Below are 21,555 nucleotides of genomic sequence, written 5' to 3'. Positions count from 1 at the left end.
TAAAACCTTAAGCTACTAAAAATTAGATAAAAAAATTAAAATGCATTTTTTTTTCATTTAATTTAACAACAAAGTGTTACTATTCGTCCAGACTTTTAACATAGTAATTACGCATTCTTCCCAATAAAAAATCCAATGAACTGTTACCCATATTTATAGAGTTAAATATGTATACTTTATTTGTGATATTACACATAACAGATACAATTCATTTGCTACAACCCATATGTCCAAATAGGAGCTTATTAAATTATCATACACAGTAATAATGGTCAATGGAACAATTATTATTTAAAAATGACTACTATTGTTCTGTCGAATCTTAAGCAGCGTGAAAATTCAGCCTAGTAACTCATGGCTGAATAAAAAAGAAGATGAAAAAAAACACATAAACCTAGAATTACAAGCTTAAGATAATAGTGGATTATATAGTGTTAGATTTGCATGGTCCGGCTCAGACAAAATAAATACACAAATCTCAATATACTGCTCAAACACTAAACAATAACCAAACTATTTAAAATGTGTCTTAAAAGCATATGCCAGACAACTGTTAAGAACTTTCCAATAAATGTTCGAAGACCCTTCTTATATAGGGATATGAATATTAGGTGGAATGAAGCGGGTAAGAATAATGATCAATAACATAGTACAAAATACTAAGTAGTATATCTTAATAGAATCCTAGCTATTGCCATCAAAACAAAAATATCGATACTTAATAATAACTTATATGCAATATGTATATAAAATGATCACAGTGCTTAAACAAACTACAGCTATATAATATGCTAATATAAACTATACAATATACATTATACAAATTATAATTACAACTTATAAATTACGAATTAAGTAGAACATTAAATTACATAAAATACAAATAATATTATCATAAAACAACAATTTCAGGTAATCATCTCTTCTAAAGTTTAAACCTGATTTGTGAACGATTGTTGAGCACAATTAACAACAACAAAATAAATGTATATTTGCATAACATGTAAGATAGAATATATTTAAATCCATCTTTATATAGTTAAATATTAATGTTTGAATGTACCTACGATATACAACTTTTTATCAAGACCTATGCATGAAATATTATGACAAAAACAAACATTTATTTTTTAACAAATAACGATGCGACATGTGTACGCACGAATATCTTATTTAACTGTATTATTTACAATCTTTTATTAATATAAATCAGACCGGAAAGAAAGTTATTATTTTGTTCTAGCCATTCCTTTCTTAATGTACGTATAATAGTATAATCATTCTGTTATTTAGTAATAAATAATAATTATTTGTAAATTTCACAAGAAAATATATGAATAATTATACATTTTATTTAATGGTGTATTTACTGTTTTTTCTTATCGTTTACATAGTTCTCAACTTTTCTAAATATATAAAAGTTAGTTTAATGAGATAGAGTTCAATAATAAGTCCTATTTATAATAGTAATAGCTTTTTATTTAGAAAAAAAAATCATTATTATACGAAAAGCATTAATATGTTTTTGATTAATCTCTTCAATCTAAATGAGAGATAATTAGAGGATACGTAGCTTAATTTCATTTATATATATACGGACGTGAATTTTATCTTAGTTGATAACCATTTACTTATTTGTCAGAACAATATAAAGGTGATAAAGCAGTTTTTATTTAATTACTATTCAATTCTAATTATAAAACAGCTTGGCTTGCAGGGTAATACTTGGGACCACGGTGTCTTTAAAACAAATTTTAAATATAATGAGTGGTAAACCATGGGGAAATTTAATTCTAGAATTACCAAACGAAAACGACGAATAAGAATGGGTTATATAAGTAAAACATACAACGTGCATAGGTGTTGAGATGAGAAAACTGATATGAAATCGGAGTGGAGAAAATCAAATTTGACACGAATCAGGTATTTTTAAAAGTTTGGATTTCAGAAATACCTCTATCGGAATAATCAAAAACGACATCTACCGCTACGGTCTGGCATAGGTACATAATATTATTATAAACAAGTATCGGGTGAGACGAAAAAGAACCGTTGATATCCCAAACGTCACAAATACAATCTAAATGTTTGGACCGAAAAGACAACCTGATATTGTAAATTCATGTCTCTTGTGCTTAAATATTCAATTCAATTTAATGTATATTGGCGTGTGATAAATATAGTAGTAAATAAAATACCAACGGTCGAGATATCAAAGTGAAATAAAACAATGAAAATAAAAGAAAAACAATCTACATGTTACACAGTTTTCATGCGCAGGTATCATATTAAATGTTTTTTTTTCAATAGGCATACATACATGTAACTAGTCGTAATTTATTATAAATTATTGGTGATAAATATACAATATTGTAATCCATTTGTCTATGAAAATAATATCAGCTACGCAATAATAATTAAGCCATCAGATTCATTTATCTAAATTATTTGGTGCATAATATTTTCATAATATCCTTGACCTTAAGAACAGGTATTGATTATTTACTATATTTTTTAACTCGCAGTATTAGCCTGTGAGCATTATTTTATAAATATACTTAAAACAAAACCACTTAATACATGGAAAACCTGTGAACGCTTTTGACGTGATTTAGTCATTTTTTGTACTTACTGGTAACTGTTTCGAGATAATTTTACCTGTTAGAACTTGGCCCCCAACTTTCATTTTTTGATTTCTAAATTTTCTGATAATTTACGAAATCGGGGATTGAGTTTTCAATTATCTAAAATTGTTTGTAATACTGTAAAAAATTTTTCCAAAAGATCTGGTAGTATACTTACTTCATGTTTTAGATTCTAAGTGGAGTAAGGAATGTATTGATTTTACCATGATGTGTGTGTGTGTTTTTTTTGTGTCTATCATCACGTTTTGGGACGGTAAAAATGTTCGATTTTTATCTTCAGTACCTGGTTTGATCAGAAAGTTAATCTAGTTGGTACATTGGAGGGGGGGGGGGGTCAGGTTTAAAAATTCCCAACATTTTTCTTAATAATTGAGATTAATTAATAAATTGAAAATTAAGGAAAAACGGGAATTTTTATGCACTATCAGTTTTCGACAAAATCGATTATGGATTTTGATGTAACTTAAAAAAAAATTACCATAGATACATGAAATTTTTACTGAATGTTTAAATAAGTATATCCACCATACAATTTTTAAAACATTTCGATTTAAGTTGAACTATTTATAGGCATATGCAATTTTTGATCATTATTAGTTTTAGATTCTGAGCGGAGCGATGAATGTATTGATTTTACCATGATGTGTGTTTTTTTTTTTTTTTTTGTGTCTGTCATCACGTTTTGGGGCAGTAAAAATGCTTCGATTTTTTACTTCAGTACCTCGTTCGATCAGAAAGTGAATCTAGTTGGTACTTTGGGGGGTCAAAAGTAAAAAATTCTTAATACTTTTCTAAATAATTGAGAAAAACAAACTAAAAATTAAGGAAAAACGGGAAATTTTACGCACACTCATTTTTCGACAAAATCAATTTTGGTTTTTGATGTAACTTTAAAAAAAATGACCATAGATACATGAAATTTTCACCTAATGTTTATATAAGTATATTCTATCCACCATGCAATTTTCAAAAAATTTCGACTTAAGTTGAACTATTCATAGACATTTCAAATTTTCGATCATTAGTTTTTTTTAAATTAATATCGATAAAAATTTATTTGTTAGGCAGAAAAGCTTGAAAATTTAATATAAGGCTCTTAACATATTGCTACAATAGCAGTTGAAAAATAAAAGAAATTCATAGTCACAATTTTTTTTTATAAGCATTCAAAGTTTGAATTTTGACAAAATACGTAAAAATCACGAAAATTCACAAATTATTTTAAGCTAGAAATTCATAAAAAATTTTCTTTTTAAATCTAAGATTTAAAAACAAGATTCCTTATAAGTTTTTCAATCTTTATCACAAATAAAAATTCCACCTGAAATTCAAATTAAATTTTAATGAGCATTTGAAATTTAAATTTTTACAACATTGGATTTTCACTTTTAGCGATTTCCTTATTTTGGTGTAACTCTAAAACAAATTACCGCAGATACTTGAAATTTTGACTGAATGTTTAAATAGGCGTTTTATATATTTGATAAAATTTTCAAAATATTTAGATTTGTTTTGAGCTGTTTACTGACATTTTAATTTTTCAACTTTTTTAGTTTTTTTTTCTATAAATATCGATAAAAATTTATTTGTTCGGTAGAAAAGCTTGAAAATTTAATACAAGGCTTCTAACACATTGTAACAATAGAAGTTAAAAAATATTAAAAATTCGTAGGCACGATTTTTTTTTATAAGCATTTAAAGTTCAAATTTTGACTAAATACGTAAAAATTACGGCAATGTTCAAATTATCTTAGATAGAAATTCATAAAAGTTTTTCTTTTTAATTCGAAGATTTGAAAATCTAATACAAGGCTCCTAACATATTTTTACAATAGAAGTTGAAAAATAAAAGAAATACATAGTCACAATTTTTTTTATAAGCATTCAAAGTTTGAATTCTTACAACATATTATGTAAAAATCACGAAAATTCGTAAATTATTTTATGCTAGAAATTCATAAAAATGTTCCTTTTATATCTAAGATTTGAAAATTTAATACAAGGTTCATTATATATTTTTACAATAGCAATTGAAAAATAAAAGAAATATATAGTCACAATTTTTTTTTTATAAGCATTTAAAGTTCAAATTTTGACTAAATACGTAAAAATTACGGCAATGTTCAAATTATCTTAGATAGAAATTCATAAAAGTTTTCCTTTTTAATTCTAAGATTTGAAAATTTAATACAAGGCTCATAATATATTTTTACAATAAAAATTGAAAAATAAAATAAATGCGTAGTCACAATTTTTTTTTTACAAGCATTCAAAGTTTGAATTTTGACAACATATGTAAAAATCACGAAAATTCGCAAATTATTTCAAACTAGAAATTCATAAAAATTTTTCTTTTTAAATCTAAGATTTGAAAATTTTTAATAATCTATAATATATCCTAGACAGATAAACCGTCTTCGCTCAGAATCGTTTTTTGTATACAATGATATAATATCATTGGATTCAAATTTAATTCCATCCATTACAGTAACCCACTTGTAACCTACTGTACAGCAGAGCGACATACACGACTTACCCGCTTTTTTTTTTAAATTAATATCATTAAAAATGTATTTTATTAGGTTGAAAAGCTTGAAAATTGAATACAAGGCTCTTAACATATTGTTACGATAGCAGATGAAAAATAAAATAAATAAATAGTCATGATTTTTTTTACAAGCATTCAAAGTTTGAATTTTGACGACATACGTAAAAATCACAATAGTTCGCAAATTATTTAAATCTATAAATTCATAAAATTTTTCTTTTTAAATCTAAGATTTGAAAATTTTTAATAATCTATAATATATCCTAAACAGATAAATCGTCTCCACCCAGAATCGTTCTTCGTATACAATGATATAATATCATTGGATTCAAATTTAATTCCATCTATTACAGTAACCCACTTGTAATCTACTGTACAGCAGAGCGACATCCACGACTTATCCACTTTAAAAAAAAAATTACATTGAAATTGTAATTACGGTGACACGGCGTATTGTATAGGCAATTTCGCTACATGACTGTCGTACATCCTTTTTTTATCGACATTTACACGCCGAACACTCGTACATCAAAGATTTTCGTACTTGAGCTGTACCGCTTGATGGCTAGACACTCGTTACACCTTTATGACTTCAGTACATTGTATTCCACCAACCTAGTCAGGATTTATCTTTAAAATATATATAATAAATGAAATGTATAAAAATAACCTGCTTTATGAGCACTGAATTCAAACTGACGTAACGCATTCAAATCACATTTTTACCAACAAATTCCAATTTTCTGGTAGATTCAAATCACTGATCACTGACGGTTATTAAATCGCCTTTACATTGGTTATATTATACTTTGGTGTTTCCGAAAAAGAAAATATCATAAACATAAAAATACGATAAAGTTATATTACTTGATCAGACGTGTTTTCTGTAGACTATATAATGAGGATAGAATAAAGAGAATTATTATTTTTTGAGGTAATTTTACATTGGGGCAATTGCAATATTGTTCTCAAATGTTCTTCGTACCTAAATTGCGTATACGGCAATATACAATATGTATGCGGAACACGTTTTAATATAAGATTCAACGGTGGTTAAGATAATAATATGTACGTCCGTTATCCACCACTGGCGTAGCTATTATATTATTGTATTGTCAAAAAAGTTGGATTTGAATATTCCATTTTCAATCGATTATCGTGGACGATGTATACTTATCGTATCATATTAAATATAATACGATACTAATATATTATATTTATTTCATTAAATTTTGAAGATAAGAACAACATGGTTTAAAATCAATATTTAACGGATTGTTCTAGTCAGCTGACTATAATTCCTTTCTCATATATTATTTTAAAAATCATTCCAATTTACTTTCTTGAAATTATTATAGCATGGTACTCATGGTATTACACGATAGTTCAATGTTCAAAATTCAGCAGTAAATCGTTAAAAATGTTTTTAAATGAAAATGTATCAACTATAATGATATTAGATTTACAGTGAAAAATAAATATAATAATTTAAAAAATAGTATTCAACTATTTTATAGTATGTAATATTATTTGACTCTTTTTATTTAACAATATGATATTCTTTTTTATTTATGATGATTTCTTTTTAAATAATCAACAAAATCTTCAAAAAATAATTTCAGTTTTTTTTTTTGTTTAATATCAGATAACTGTTTTATTTTTAAAATGATATAAATTTGATTATTGATTATTTTTTATACTATCATCATATTTGGTTTATATTGTATTTTCAATATACTTGTAGAATACTACAAAAGTATGACTAACATTTTAATAAACAAAAAACAATATGTCACTACTTTCAAACAACTCTAAAATAAATATTTTTATTTGTTTTCTAAAGCCAAAGTTTTTCAATACCTACTTTATTCTTATTTTATAGATCCTTCATAGAAAAAAAGAACTGTTGCTTTGAAAAACAATGGGTCATTATTTCTAAGCTTATAAATAAAAATCAGAAAATGTATCTATTTTTATCAACTCATTTTTTTTTTCATATAATAATTTTTTCGTTTAAAGAAAAAAATTGTAAGTATTAAAATAATCATTAGGTATAAAAATGATAACATTGTGGTACTTCGATGTAATGAATTTTCAATTTATTTAATAACTTCTCTGTAAATGTAAGAAAAACTACAAGATATATATATATATATGCAAAATATAACAAAAATTTGTTTTAAACAATTGTGGTTTTAACCGAATTCTGTTAGAAAATTTATTTTTAAATGTGATGGAATATACAAAAATATGCATATAATTAAAGTAAAACGAGTGATCAAATGTAGTCACTGCGTTATGTCCTAATTTTAATTTAATATAAAAATAATTTCACAAATCAATTTTTAAAAGTATACCTAATTTAAGTTTTCAATCAAATAATAGTTTCACTAATCACTATCTGCATGTGCAATAAATAATTCTTGACGTGTAAAATTCTATTGCCTCAAAACCAAAAATAAAGATGTTTACTATTTACTTATTTAATAATTCAAAAGTCTTAAAATAAATAAGTAAGTAGTTTATAAGGTAAAATAATACGGTGATATTAAGAAATTATACGCGTCATTAATCCTCGTGTTATCTTATTAGGCATGGGCAACAAAATAAATCACAGTTAAAATATACAAGACATAATGAAACGATCACGTTACGTTAAACTTTCTTTGAATTCCTACGTAAATATTGCTTAGTAAATGTATAATAGTAAATAGGGTCAATAGTATATTCTATGTTAGCTGCATTGATGTTATATATCATTAATCAATAGTTTTTTTAATTACAGTCCACGTGTTTCGGAAACACATAAACCAAATTAAATGGTAAACTCTATATACTGCTCATGTAATACGGCTAGTGATCGCAAAAACATTTAGTGTCATCTAAACAAATATATGACATATTATATAATGTTATTTTGAAGTATCAGAGAATGATATATTGTGATATTACAGTGGCAACTAAGGCAAATGACTTCGTACAACTCCGTTGCTTCCAATCAACAATAGTTCGTTGTGCAGTGAAAAAATATTTTCAGCTTAATAAATTCTCTTGTAGGTCTTTGAAATATCGCTGTTTTATACAAATTGCCATACACTTTAATATCGTCCTTAGTTTTTAGATATTATGTGTGTTAGAATATTATAACTATGGCTTAAAGAGATGTGTAAGGTGAGTAAAAAAAAAAAAATAATAATAATAATAATCCAATCCAGGTCAATTCGCAGTAATTGGGCCGTTTGTCTTTAATTGGACGGTCGATTACTCGCACATTATCATGGTTTAGCATGAATAGGGATCATGGGACTGTTTTCATGCTAAGTATCTGGTGTTTCGCTTGGTCGGTTATCAAAGTGCGTCCGACACCACCGAAAACAAATTTAACGATATAAATAAACGTCTTAGTAGAATTTTGATAGGTAGTTTGAGTTTGCAAAACTCATAATCGTACGGTCTATAACGGAATCGTTTATGTAAATTTAAGAAATAAACTTTCTAGTATCATACTTTAGGTACTGAGATAGACCTTTATTGCTATTTTGTATCGGATAGGAACATGACATCAGACGCGAAACGTTAGATAAATAAATATGTACCTACCTAGTACCTATGTACCTTGTTTTTATTTCTTGAACTCTGAATGGGGTTAAATTAATAAATTATGATTTGAAGAAAATAATGATTAAAAAACATTTTTTTGACCCGATGGACAATATTAGATTTTCATATAGAAACTATAGATTAGTATAAAACTTTTCGCTTTTAACAAAATAACTTATATCAACTATAATAATCGTTTGTTAACGGAAATATTATTTTGTATATCAACTAATAAAAAGTAATTAAATTATTAGTATAAGTTAAAACATTTGATAGTTTTAATTTATAATTATAACCCTCTACCTTGAGCTTTTACTTGAAATACAGAGTTATGGATTGTATAGACAATGAAAAACTAACAGTTGGTAATAATTAGTGTACATAGTTAATGCATAATATTATTATGGGACAATAGTTCAAAAAACTTGTACTAAATACGCACATAATTATATGAAAAATGAGCATACATTTGTTTTTTTTCTGTTGAGACTATAAATTATTCACAATTTATTAAATAATTAAGAGATTCAAGCTCAAATTATGAACTAAAACCTTTTAAGTTCATTTTTGAATATTTATATATGCCATATACATTATAGTATTAAATAAATTCTATGAAATGCATTAAGTGGTTTTTATTTTAATGTAAGTACTTATATGCCGTGGATTTATTTTTGTAGTGTTTATGCTGTTTATTTTTAATAAAGTAAAAATATAAAGATGGGGAAAATTCAACCTTATAGGTTTTAGTGTCTAACTTACCTTGGATAATCTGGGATAAAAGTAAACTATTATAGCATTTGACATTTTTCCTTAAACCTTTGTGGTTTCGAGAGATGCGTTAGGGTCTTAAAACCGTTTCATGGATGTGCTGGTTTTCAGTTTATGGGCAATGATTTTATCTTTTAAATTCTTCTTTGCTTTTATTTTATTATTATTTTAACTAATAAAACTCGAAGATACATTTAAGAAATTACTCACAGACATATGTTTAATAATTAGAATTAATAATTTAATAAAATGTTTTTATTTGTTTGTTTTTAATTATTTTGAATAAGTGCTATAAAAATGAATCTGCTGAATCGTTACTTGAAAACGATGTACTTGTTCTATACTTGTACTATTTTGTGAAGGTATATGTATAATACATCATGCTTGTGAAACATCATTAATTCAATTTTTTTAGAGAAAATATTTATTTTTTTTAAAAGCTTAAATTCATCCAAGTATTTTTTTTAAATTGTTCAATTTGTGTAATACCTACGTTAATTATTTATGATTAATTATTAATAATATAAAACAAAAGGAAAATCTGTGAATTCACTCAATCGAGACGCCTACCTAATGCTTTTAAAAGTTATTTAAATGTTCAGGTCGTGAAATATCTACAGTTATTTCTGCATTGGGGACGTTGTTTGTTCTCTTTAAGTGTTCTGGAAGCTTGATGGTTGTTAAGCTAGCTGAAATTGGATTGAAATTTTATACGGAAATTTCTGTAAAAATGTGTAGCCATTTAATTTATTGAACAGATTTTGGGGTCAGATTTTAGTATTTGGTTTAAGATAAAACAAAGAACTTCTTCTGGATTAAGCGAAAGCATATATTTTAGAAAAATTAAATAGCTTTTCTATTGGAGTTCTTAACAACAGCCTAGATGGCAATACCATAGTGGTTGTAGTACAGCATAATTAAAATGTAGTTACATTTTTATAGTTAAATTAATGCTGCATTAAAAATTTCATTTATTTATTTTTTAATATTAAATACAAAAAAATTTGTTTAATACAGTTGAATATCTTATTCACGTACAACAATATTTTATTTTACTTTCAGTATGGCAGAGCTCCTATTCACTGGGCATCTTCAAGAGGAAATACTGAAATTATGGAGATGCTTATAAATGCGAAGTGTGATATTGAAGCCAAAGATAAAGTAATTATATAAACACAACCATCTATAGATGGTATTTAAATTTTAAATTATGTAATTTATTATAATTTACAATAAACTATTTAAATACTATGTAAACACATAATCAAAATTGTAAATTTATGACATTGTAAAAATACTTGGTGTATTAACACAATTAAATTAATAAATAAAAAAAATAAATTATTTATAGCAAATAATATGCAAAGAGTATCATGGTATATACGCCATTATAATTTCTAATTAATTATATGTTTATTAATCATATTTAGTTATGTTTTGAATATTTTGAATTTTATTTTTCATTATGGGTTCCGTAATAATACAGCGTATATGTATATTATTATAAAACGTTAATACTTTTATTTTATGACACTGCATATTGTTTCTAAATGGATGACACATTTAAATAATTTTCAAATTAATGTTTTTTTGTTCCAAAACGATATTTCTTTTTATTTGTTAAGCATCAACTGCACAAGTTATTAGCTTTTTACAAAAATTCAATCAAATTAAAATAACGTAAACCAGATTAGATTTTGTAATTGAAAATTATAAAATAAACTGGAAAGATTGACGTTAATTCACTGATTCCGCTCTGTTTATTTTCGATTATTATTAATTTGACAGCTTATAACAATTTTTAGTATTTAAATTCTAATGAAGTATTAGTGTTTTTTTATTGATGAAATTTCAATTGTAAGCATGCAACACTAGTTAAATATATAATTATTTATTATATTATTTAACGCCATTAACGGCATAATAAATACCTCGCTAAAATGTTCACTAACTGACTAACCATATGGGTTATAAAAATAATTACAGTTTTTTAATTATAATTATAAGTAGGAGTTATATTAAATTAATGAAGTACCTAGTTTAACTGTTTGTAATTTAATTCAATGATTCAAATGACGTTATCCTTATTGTTTTAAACAAAAATAAATATTATTATATACGGGTGGAAGAATTTCGAAAATAATAATTTGATATGATATATCTGAGATACATACCTACACTTAATATTATCATTGTACACAATGTTTAAGCTCTCTTTCAACGTTCTATTACATTATGTCCGGTGTTTTCGGTGAACACGCAAACTTCATATCTGTAACAACAAAAGTATAATAATAATAATATATCATCTGCTCGTTAATGATAAATTTTAAACCACTGACCGCGTGCTTACTGTCCTAAATTCTACAAATATCTTTGACTATTACGATCCTGCGTTGCAAAGACTCAGCGCGGTGCGTGTTTGCCTCAAATATATTATGAGCACTGAACGTTTCCATCAAAACCTTATGGTACGTGTGAAATTTAATAAATCGGTCGTTTAAAATGTTTCAGTACGGGATGCGTCCAATATTAATGGCCGCATGGCATGGCCACACCGATGCTGTCCAGATGCTTATCAACTACGGAGCGAGTGTAAACACGATAAATAAGGTGATATTGAATAATAGCTATGATATGATGACGATAATAACAATAATATTATGTTGACAATAAAATGTTAATGCGTTTAATGCGAGAATATTCTTAGACTAAAAAAAGTATTATTATAGATGCACTTGAGATCACCTATTTTACTATTAGGGTCTGTTCTAAAAAAACTCGATTTTTTACCTTCTGAATAATAATAAACAAAATTCACCTAAAAATTGTTTGTTTTTTTTTTCTATTCAGGAGTTATAAATTATTACTTCTGAATTCAATAATGCCAACCGGTGTCTACCTTTTTTACCTTCCATTATTTATTTATTTATTATTAAGGTGGCTTACATTTCAAACTATTTTCCGAATCGACCTATAGTGCGTAGCCTAGCGTCGTTAGTATATTTTTTTATTTACTTTTCAGTCAGTAGGTACTCATATTCAAGACCTATTCAAACTTGTAATATTGCCTGTATCCCACATACTAATATTGCTACAAAAAAAAAATATTATTTTATACCAAACTTCAACATTATCTTCAAATTCTATTTCCAAATAGTTTAATATTCGAATTCTGTAAACGTACTAAAATTATTATTGTTGTCCGTATATAGGTATACATATACACTTTTTTGATTCCCATAGCCAAATTTTGAACGATTAAATAAATTTAATTAAAATAGTTTTTAATCTACAAAAACATAAATCAAAAAACTGTCGTAACATTGTGGAAACTGTTTTTATGCGAGGCAAAATACGTGATGTTGGAGAATTTTTATTTTCCAACAAATTATGACACAAATATGTAAATTATAATATTAATTTTATATGTTTCAAATTGTTGTAATTATAATTGGAATAAACTTTTAGATGTAGGCTAATAATCTTTGTAAATGAAACCTTTAAACAAAAAAAAAAAAAAAATGTTTAGATATCATAATCTAAAATGTAAATATATTTTTCCCTTAAATTATTTCCAATTATTTAATTTTTAAGGTTATTATTTGTTTACTAAAAATTATTTATACCTTTAAAAATATCTAAAAAACCTCGAACTTTCTTATATTTTTATATAATTTTTTTTTTATAGTCAAACTCAAAAATTAATATTTATAAATAATTAAAATGTAATTATGTAATACTGATGACTAACAAAAATTATATATATATATTAACTAATAATAACAACAATTTTACTTGGTATAATGTGAAATCTGGTCAGCTATTATTTAAATGTGACCATATTCCATAACGTTGTATAAAAAAAAAAGGAAATAATCAATATAATTTATAAAATATTAATATCCCAAGTTATGAAAAAAATCGGTACTACGGGAGCGTTTATATCCCTATCAATTGTCGTTATAATATCAAAGTAAAATAAGAAAGACAATTAATTAAATAAAATAATTACTAAAATAAAATAATTTAAATTTTTAATATTATATGTATAATTTAATTAAAGTACTTATTAACAAAAACATGTATTTATCATGATTATAATTACATCTGTAAAATTGAGGATGGTCACTGTAAGTTATATGGTTTTTATTGATATAATAAATAATCATACGATTTTTCAGTAAACTTATACCAGTTTTGAAATTTAAAAATCGCTATTTTATTTTACATCCAATTCTGATCTATATTAGATGGTATGAGAAACTTTTGAAGCTAACACACAATCTGAAATTCACTTGTTATTAGATTATTATTATTATTACTTATGTGTACAATTATAAAATAATCATTATGAAATATTAGAATATGAAGTTCTCTATATGTGGTAAATACTGGTGATTGTGATAGCAAAACATATTATTGATAATGACCAATGCACCAAATAATATTAGACTAAATTATATTCAAATATTACAACGAAATAATTATATTTTAACGTGGTGATAGTTTGGAGTTTCGCGTGTAGCAAAATGTATGATTAAATGATTTTATTTTAATATTAATATGAGTTTCCCAAATTATTTGAGTCATCTTTTTAGAAAATAGCTAGTGGTCAGTCGCAAGTCCGATATGTATATGATATATGGGATTTCGAAAGTTTGATTGGTTTCAAAATATTTGAACCACATTAAAGATATTCTAGAATGAGTAGAAACACGCGAGTCTCCTTAGAACATCGTTTTAAATGTGTGTTAAAACATTAAAATTTAAAACTTAATAATAGTTGTAAGAATTATAATTAATATAAATGCAGAGATTTTGAAGAAAGTGTAAAAATACATTTTTGTATGGTTTTATAATACGCATAAATACAATAATACAATAATCTTTAATTAAAATATCAAATCCAGTTATAAAATGGAAAATTATTTACGTAGCTGTAACTTATAATTAATGAAATAATGTTTGGTACTTTTAATTATTAAAGTGGATCTCAATAAAATATTATAACTGTACTTTGATTTATTTTTCTTAGAGTGTCTATACATACTTAGTTGACGAGAATGTAAAAGTGGTTCAAGTGTCATTATTTTTTCAAGCTTTTGAGTGTTGGTTGATTTTATTCATTTCAGTAAAGCATAGTCCCACTTCGTTTTAATGATGGTGAAAGATGAATTTTCTTTGCGTTATCAACACTTCTTTTGTAAGAATCAAATATGTCATCCAATCTCATAATTTTAATTTAAGTTTCAATCATGCTTAACTCCCCAAAGTTTGTTTTAAATAAAAATTTTGAGAAGGAAAAATTAAATCGTAGAAAAAAAATTATACTTATAATAATATTGTATATATTTGAGTTTTTTTCTATTATAATATTTATATATTATTTTATGATTATTTAAATGTAAAATCTTTGCAATAATTTTTTTTTTATTAAATATAGGCAATCACGCGTAGGTGATTATAGCGAGACTTTGAATGTTTCGAAATATTTTGATTAATTTTAAGCTATTTATGCCTCTACCTATTCGAGCATTTATGAGATAATATAAGTTAACAACAGTTAATAATATTATATGAAATATGTTGCTTTAAAATTTAGATCAACATCACTTAGAATAATTAATATAGGCTAAAAGACCATCTCTATTCATTCGTTTTTCGTAATCCAATGATTTATCACCAAATTTAGATTTAATATATTATCCTCAGTGCCTATGGTGTTAATTATGTAATGACAAGTTAAATTCAAAACCGTTTGGGTAGGCTTTTTGTTATACACAGTAGAATGAGTGACAACACTTTCCCGGTCTTATACAATATTGTATCTATCAGGTTTTATGAATATTGTATACAGAAAAATAACTGAATGTTATAACATAATCAATATCTAAACGGTATCGACCATCGTATACCATCCTATATAAACAAATATAAATTGATTTTTAATAATATGTTATCAAATGTAAGTTTACAATCACCAAACAATGATATTATAATAATGTATAATGTATGTAAGTACAAATCAAATACATTTTAAGGGCATAATTTAAATAATGGGTACAATTATTATCAAAGAAAAAATGGGTTTCCTATAAATATTAGGTTTGGGTTTCTAATTTTCTTTCAACGAAGAATATTGTATTTTTATAACTTAAACCCAGATGCGATGAAATAAACCAATCACATTTTTTTAATAGATAAAAAAAATATTTCCATTGATGAAATCCTTTATTTCTTTACAGCACAAACCAAATTATTGAGAAAAATTGTTTTTCCATATATTTGTTTTTATACACGTCTCATCGTGGATTGCGTCCGTCATACAATCGAATTATAAAAAAATTACTTTTAGTCGGGGCTACACTAATATTTATTCGTAAATATTAAAGATTCTTTTAAATGCTTGAATTGAAAGAATACAACTTTGACAGCTGTAATATGTACGGTAGATTTTTTAATATCTTAATTTTTAAATTATTATTATTATTATTATTATTTTTTTTTTTATGGTTAGGGCTTCGACAACTGAGGTCATTAGCCTGGGGAACTGTAGTGGAAGGTACTGTAGGTTAAAATTATTATTATTATATATTATATATTATTATACAAAAATATTTAAACTACATTTTATATTGCAAAATAAAAATAGAAAGAAAAAATTCAATGATTAATCGTTGACAGTGTTTTTCATTTTTAAATTTGATAATAAGAAATAAATTCTAATATTTAACCAATAATACACAAAAAGTAAATTGGTTTTGCTGCGTTCCAAGGTTTGGTGTCAAAACAACTGTGTACGCGTGGCTGTAAAACGTATTGTTTCATATCATAATGATATTAACGCACCTACGTCAAATAGATCAGAGTTTTTTTTGAGATTTATTAAAAGGATAGTAATGGATAAAAATCTAATAAAATACACATTAATTATTTATTTTATATAGTATCTTATATGCTATGAGGCGTGTAAATCTTAAACTTGTTTGTCTTAAGTTTAACACTCATGGCCATAAAAATCAGCAATATGATGTACGATCATCTAAAATCTTTTCTCATGAAATATAAAACTGAATAAAAACTTACCATGCATTCACTCTTTACAATATGTTATAGATCTATAGTAATTATCTAATAATCATAAAATGTTACGTTTTCTGCAATAGTAATAAAAGGAAAACAAATTTACGCGACAACACACGCTTTTAAGCAGTTAGTCAGTTATAAAGATATATAAATGTTTATTTTCACACTTAAATCGAAATTCATACAGGTAGTTTGTAAATTAATAAACTTTATGCAATAAGGAATAATACATGATAATATAGATATAAGTTTATGTGGAATAGGCTAATTATGTAAATAATAATCATAATTATTAATAACAATAAATAGTACTTATTGATCATTTGTAAGAATTTCCCAATCATAATAAGCAGATACTAGATTAAATATAACATCTATTGTATAGGTACCTATTTAATGTAAGTGCATTATTAAGGATGTACTTAAAGTTTATTAACTCAAATACTGCTATACTTGATTAAATTATAATGTGTTAGTCGCGTCACAAGTATACAACATGATTATCGTTCGAATAAAATAAGTTTGTATCATGCAAGATGTATAACATACTTACTCCCCGCAAACGGTAAAACAAGTAACTTAATTAAAAATCTATAGATAAATGGTCCGTACCTACACGCGCGTGCTAAAAAAAATTCTAAAAATCTTGATTTTGATACCTAACATCATTGAAGGATAAAAAAAAAAAATGAACAAGCGTGATCGGTAAACCATTCTGTATAATATGATATCAAACAAATTGTATATGGCGAGCGTTACGCGTACGCATAATACATAGTAGGTAGGTCTACCTATCGTTTCATATTTAGTATGGAAAAGATAAAAAATTTTACACCAGTGTTTAATGTTCGTGTCAGGCCATATTATAAACGTGTCGTTTTTGACAAATAGGTCGAAGATTGATCGGTGAAATGGAACTAACCAAACATCGTGCGAGCCATCAAAACTATATATTATACAGGGTGAAAAGATTCCAGGGCGTAAAGGCGTAACGGACGGGTTCGCATTATATCGAAATGCTGTCGTAAAAAAGTCTATATTTTCATGCACGCGTGTCCCATAAAAAGGGATGGCTGTACAGTCGTATACCCATCACCTGTATGTAATACTATATCGTATCATATTATACGCTAGTACGCTACTGATGTTGAATATCATATTATTCATAAACTGCTATGAAGTCGAACACATCATATTATTATTATCATTATTATATTTTCGTGCCGGGTACAACATTAACGCGAATGCGATATGCGCTGATGCCGAACTCGTAAAGACGAGACGTTATAGTATTTTCTATAATATATAAATAAAATATAGAATATAATGTGTGTTATATTATAACGATGCAAGTGTTTTCTTCTTCCACCGAGTGATGCAATAATATTGATATCGTGGTTCGTGGTTTGATGTCATGACGTTTAAAAACACGATCGATTCACAAGTTAGTCATGTATGTAAATAATGCAATGGCGGCCTTTTGCATATAATATCATCATCCGTTTCACTCAAAGTTGCTAACAATCGCATATTAATTAACGATTTCGTGTAGGTACCACAGTAGTAAATGGATGTTACAGATGTCAGTATCGACAGTAACCTTTAATTTCTGTCCGTGTTCGATATTAGAACTAGAACGCGTTTCATCGTAATATGTTTACAGTGAAAATTGTGTTTACGACTTAGGCCTTCGAATTTCAGCTGTCTATTACACGTATATAATTCTAAGTTTAAAACCAACACAAATGGCTTGACATCACTCGAGTAAAAACCATTTAAAACAGCACTGATAATGGTCTTTATCTACCATTCTACCTACATAAAGTAAAGTCGAACTGTTGAACCCACTCTCGTAGATACACCTACGTAAATTATTATTAAATTTGTTACACAAAATTATGATCAATTATTACTATCAATGTACCGTCGATATGTCTAAAATCGTTTAAATTCAATTTATTCCATAAATGGTGCACCCTTCGGTATAATTATTGTTGGATGTGTACATATATAATATTAATATAATAACACAATATAATGTAGAACATTCCAGAATACGTGAACAGTTGTAGAATTTCAACAGCGGAAATTCACATTAATAACTTACTAATTAATAATAAATTAAACGACACACTGACTTTGAGACTGCAATACGACAATATGGCATTATAAAATTTGTTTTTCTGGTTGGATGCGCACAGTTTTCTGACGTTGTTTTCACATAATTTTTATATTAACCAAGTTATAAGTGGTACATTAGTGCACTACACTCTAAGCCCACCCAAAGTATAATCTCTCTCACCCGAAATATGTGATTTCTTAAGAAATTCAAATTCATCTGTTTATTTTCCATCATTTACTTTACTTATAAATATAAATATAACCCATAAAATAAAACTTTTAACCCTACATAACTATACATTTCTGGGAAAAAATAACGAATTCAAAAAGTAATTTGTTTATTATATATTTACTATTATTATTATTATTCTTTGACTTTACAACACTTGATTACAATCGTGTAAAATATGTACTAAAAATTCACTTTAACGTATTCTTGTAACTTTGGGTTTTCACGTCGGTATTTTTTTTAAAATAAATAAATATCAATAAAATATAAAAGTTGTTAAGTGTCTTGCGTAGGCATATAATGTTAAAATTTAACAGCATAATTTTACACATCATCATGACAGTATCGTCAGTCTCTTACAGAATAACAAGATCAAACTTAATTTAGTTTTAGATCAAAAGTGTTATGAGATAGGTAATCAACAAAAGTTTTGCGATTTTTGATCATATAATTAATGCATAGCCTACATGTCTGCCTATTAGATTTGCAGGTTGATTTATAAAAATCTGACAAGTAGTGACTGTTGTACACTTAATGGTGAGCATAAATTAAAACCAAACCTAGATTGAGTTGCCTAGTCCGTCGGGTATCCGTGGTTCGTGATGGTATAGAAGCACGGTTTGTACATAAATCTGTCACAGTATTATGCATAATTCAAAACGTTTATGTAATGCGACGGTCCATATAATATAAATTTAGACTGCGCGGATAACGTTCCTGGGGAAAAAAACAGCGATACGTGTGGTTATACATACATAGATAGGTTAAGTTTAAAATGTCTAGAAGATAGAAACAAGAGTAATTTTTACTTTCAAAAACTAAATTTATTACCCTCACTACATTTGAACCCATTGGCGTAACCCTATCGCGTAAACCCCTAACATTTTATTTACTTCACGCGTTTAGTGACGTAGTCTGTTTTAAATATTATTATACGCATACTAAGGAACTAATGCAGTTACAGGTATAATAATATGTTATACATTAATTGATAATAAAATATTTTTTTAATGTATTTATTTATATTTCCATTATATGCTCAACAATCGGTCTAAAGTTGATAAAATGTGTTCGCTACCTACCCAAAAAGTTTCACTGAGATAATCTTGTGCCTTTCATTATACGTAAGATTTTCATTTACGTCTATAGAGTTCTGTTTTAATATAAACTTGTACAAATATCATAAGGTATTGTTGTACTCTATTGTATTGATAATATATACAACCTAGATTAATACAGTATTTAAAAATTTCACGACGAATTTTACTTTGGTGAAGTAAAACACAAGAATGTTTAAAGGTTTAAACACCTGTGAATAATATTACTTTTCCTTGATAAAATAAATATATTATAGCAACAGATTCATGAATAAAAAATGTTAATTTACTTAATAGGATACAAAATATGTTTAAGCTCTAAAAACTTTACGGATTAAAATATTTTATAAAACAAAAAAAAAACAATTTTGAGGGAACCATTTATTAAATATTACATCTTTGAATTTGAACACTTAAAAAACATACTATGAATTGTTAATTTTTAAATAAGTCTATTTAAAAGTTCAAACACAATTTAATTAAATGACAACTAACAATGATAATCAACATGACTACCCATTGTTGAATTCAAATACTATATTATTCAAAATAATCATTGAAAACAAACTATTCTTTTCATAAAACAATTTTAAAAATTATATTTCTATTTTATCATATTAAAAAAAAAAGTAGATAATATTTATATTTTTAGTACGTTTATAGATATGTTCAAATATAAAGTGTAGGTTCATTTTAATATAGTGAAATTATTACACTTTTTGTACCTAGAAGCTAGGGTAACAACGTTTACTGTCTATATATATTTTTTAAACAATTTATAGAGTTGCGTTCATTAAATTAACACGATTCAAATGTTTATAATATTATAGAACCAGAGTTTAACAGCCCTTAAAAAAAAATTTTCAATAATTGAAAATGGGAGATTATTTGAGTGCAACTTGTGATATAATAAAATTACGGTCGATATACCTACAATATTATGATATATCTATTCGAAGAGTGGTTGAGCTGACTTTGTTATTATTGTAGATTTATAATTTATACACGATTACATTGAAGTCATATACTTGGTATACATTTTTATCTTAAGACCTAAGAACATTTTATTTTAAAAATCCGATATCCGTATTATTTCGTAGATAATATAATGCTTGTGAATGTTTTTCTAAAAAAGTTTTATACGGATGTGACGATATTTTCCACAGAAACAATACACGTTGCTGATGTGCGCGGCAAGAAACAACCGTCTGTCGGTCGTCAACTTCCTGTTGGACACCATCGAGGACGTTGGACTGGACGCGTTTGACACGGACCATCAGACGGCACTGCATCACGCGGCGATCGCAGGACACACTCACGTGGTGCGTAGGCTAGTGCACGCCGGAGCCAACACGAGCACCACGAACAAGGTATATAGGTACAACATTATTTTTTTCGCGGTATAATATAGGAACTTGCAGGAATCTCAATACACGTGAATTTCGAAAAAAAAAA

The 21,555-nt window shown here is 26.2% G+C and overlaps 1 protein-coding gene across 1 annotated transcript in view; it reads left to right on the top strand.

Moving 5' to 3' along the window:
* The window catches only part of LOC107169535 (uncharacterized), a 101,642-nt gene that overhangs the window by 41,148 nt on the left and 38,939 nt on the right, over positions 1-21,555 (top strand). The window contains exons 5-7 of the mRNA XM_089226592.1: positions 10,627-10,725; positions 12,079-12,177; positions 21,267-21,470. Coding sequence (XP_089082718.1) covers positions 10,627-10,725; positions 12,079-12,177; positions 21,267-21,470 — 402 coding nt within the window. The remainder of the gene's footprint in view (positions 1-10,626; positions 10,726-12,078; positions 12,178-21,266; positions 21,471-21,555) is intronic.

The sequence above is a fragment of the Diuraphis noxia genome, unplaced genomic scaffold (genome assembly GCF_037042655.1).
Source record: "Diuraphis noxia isolate RWA-SAM2 unplaced genomic scaffold, SU_Dnox_SAM2 contig0004, whole genome shotgun sequence".
Lineage (NCBI taxonomy): Eukaryota > Metazoa > Arthropoda > Insecta > Hemiptera > Aphididae > Diuraphis > Diuraphis noxia.
This window is presented reverse-complemented; position numbering and strand designations above follow the sequence as displayed.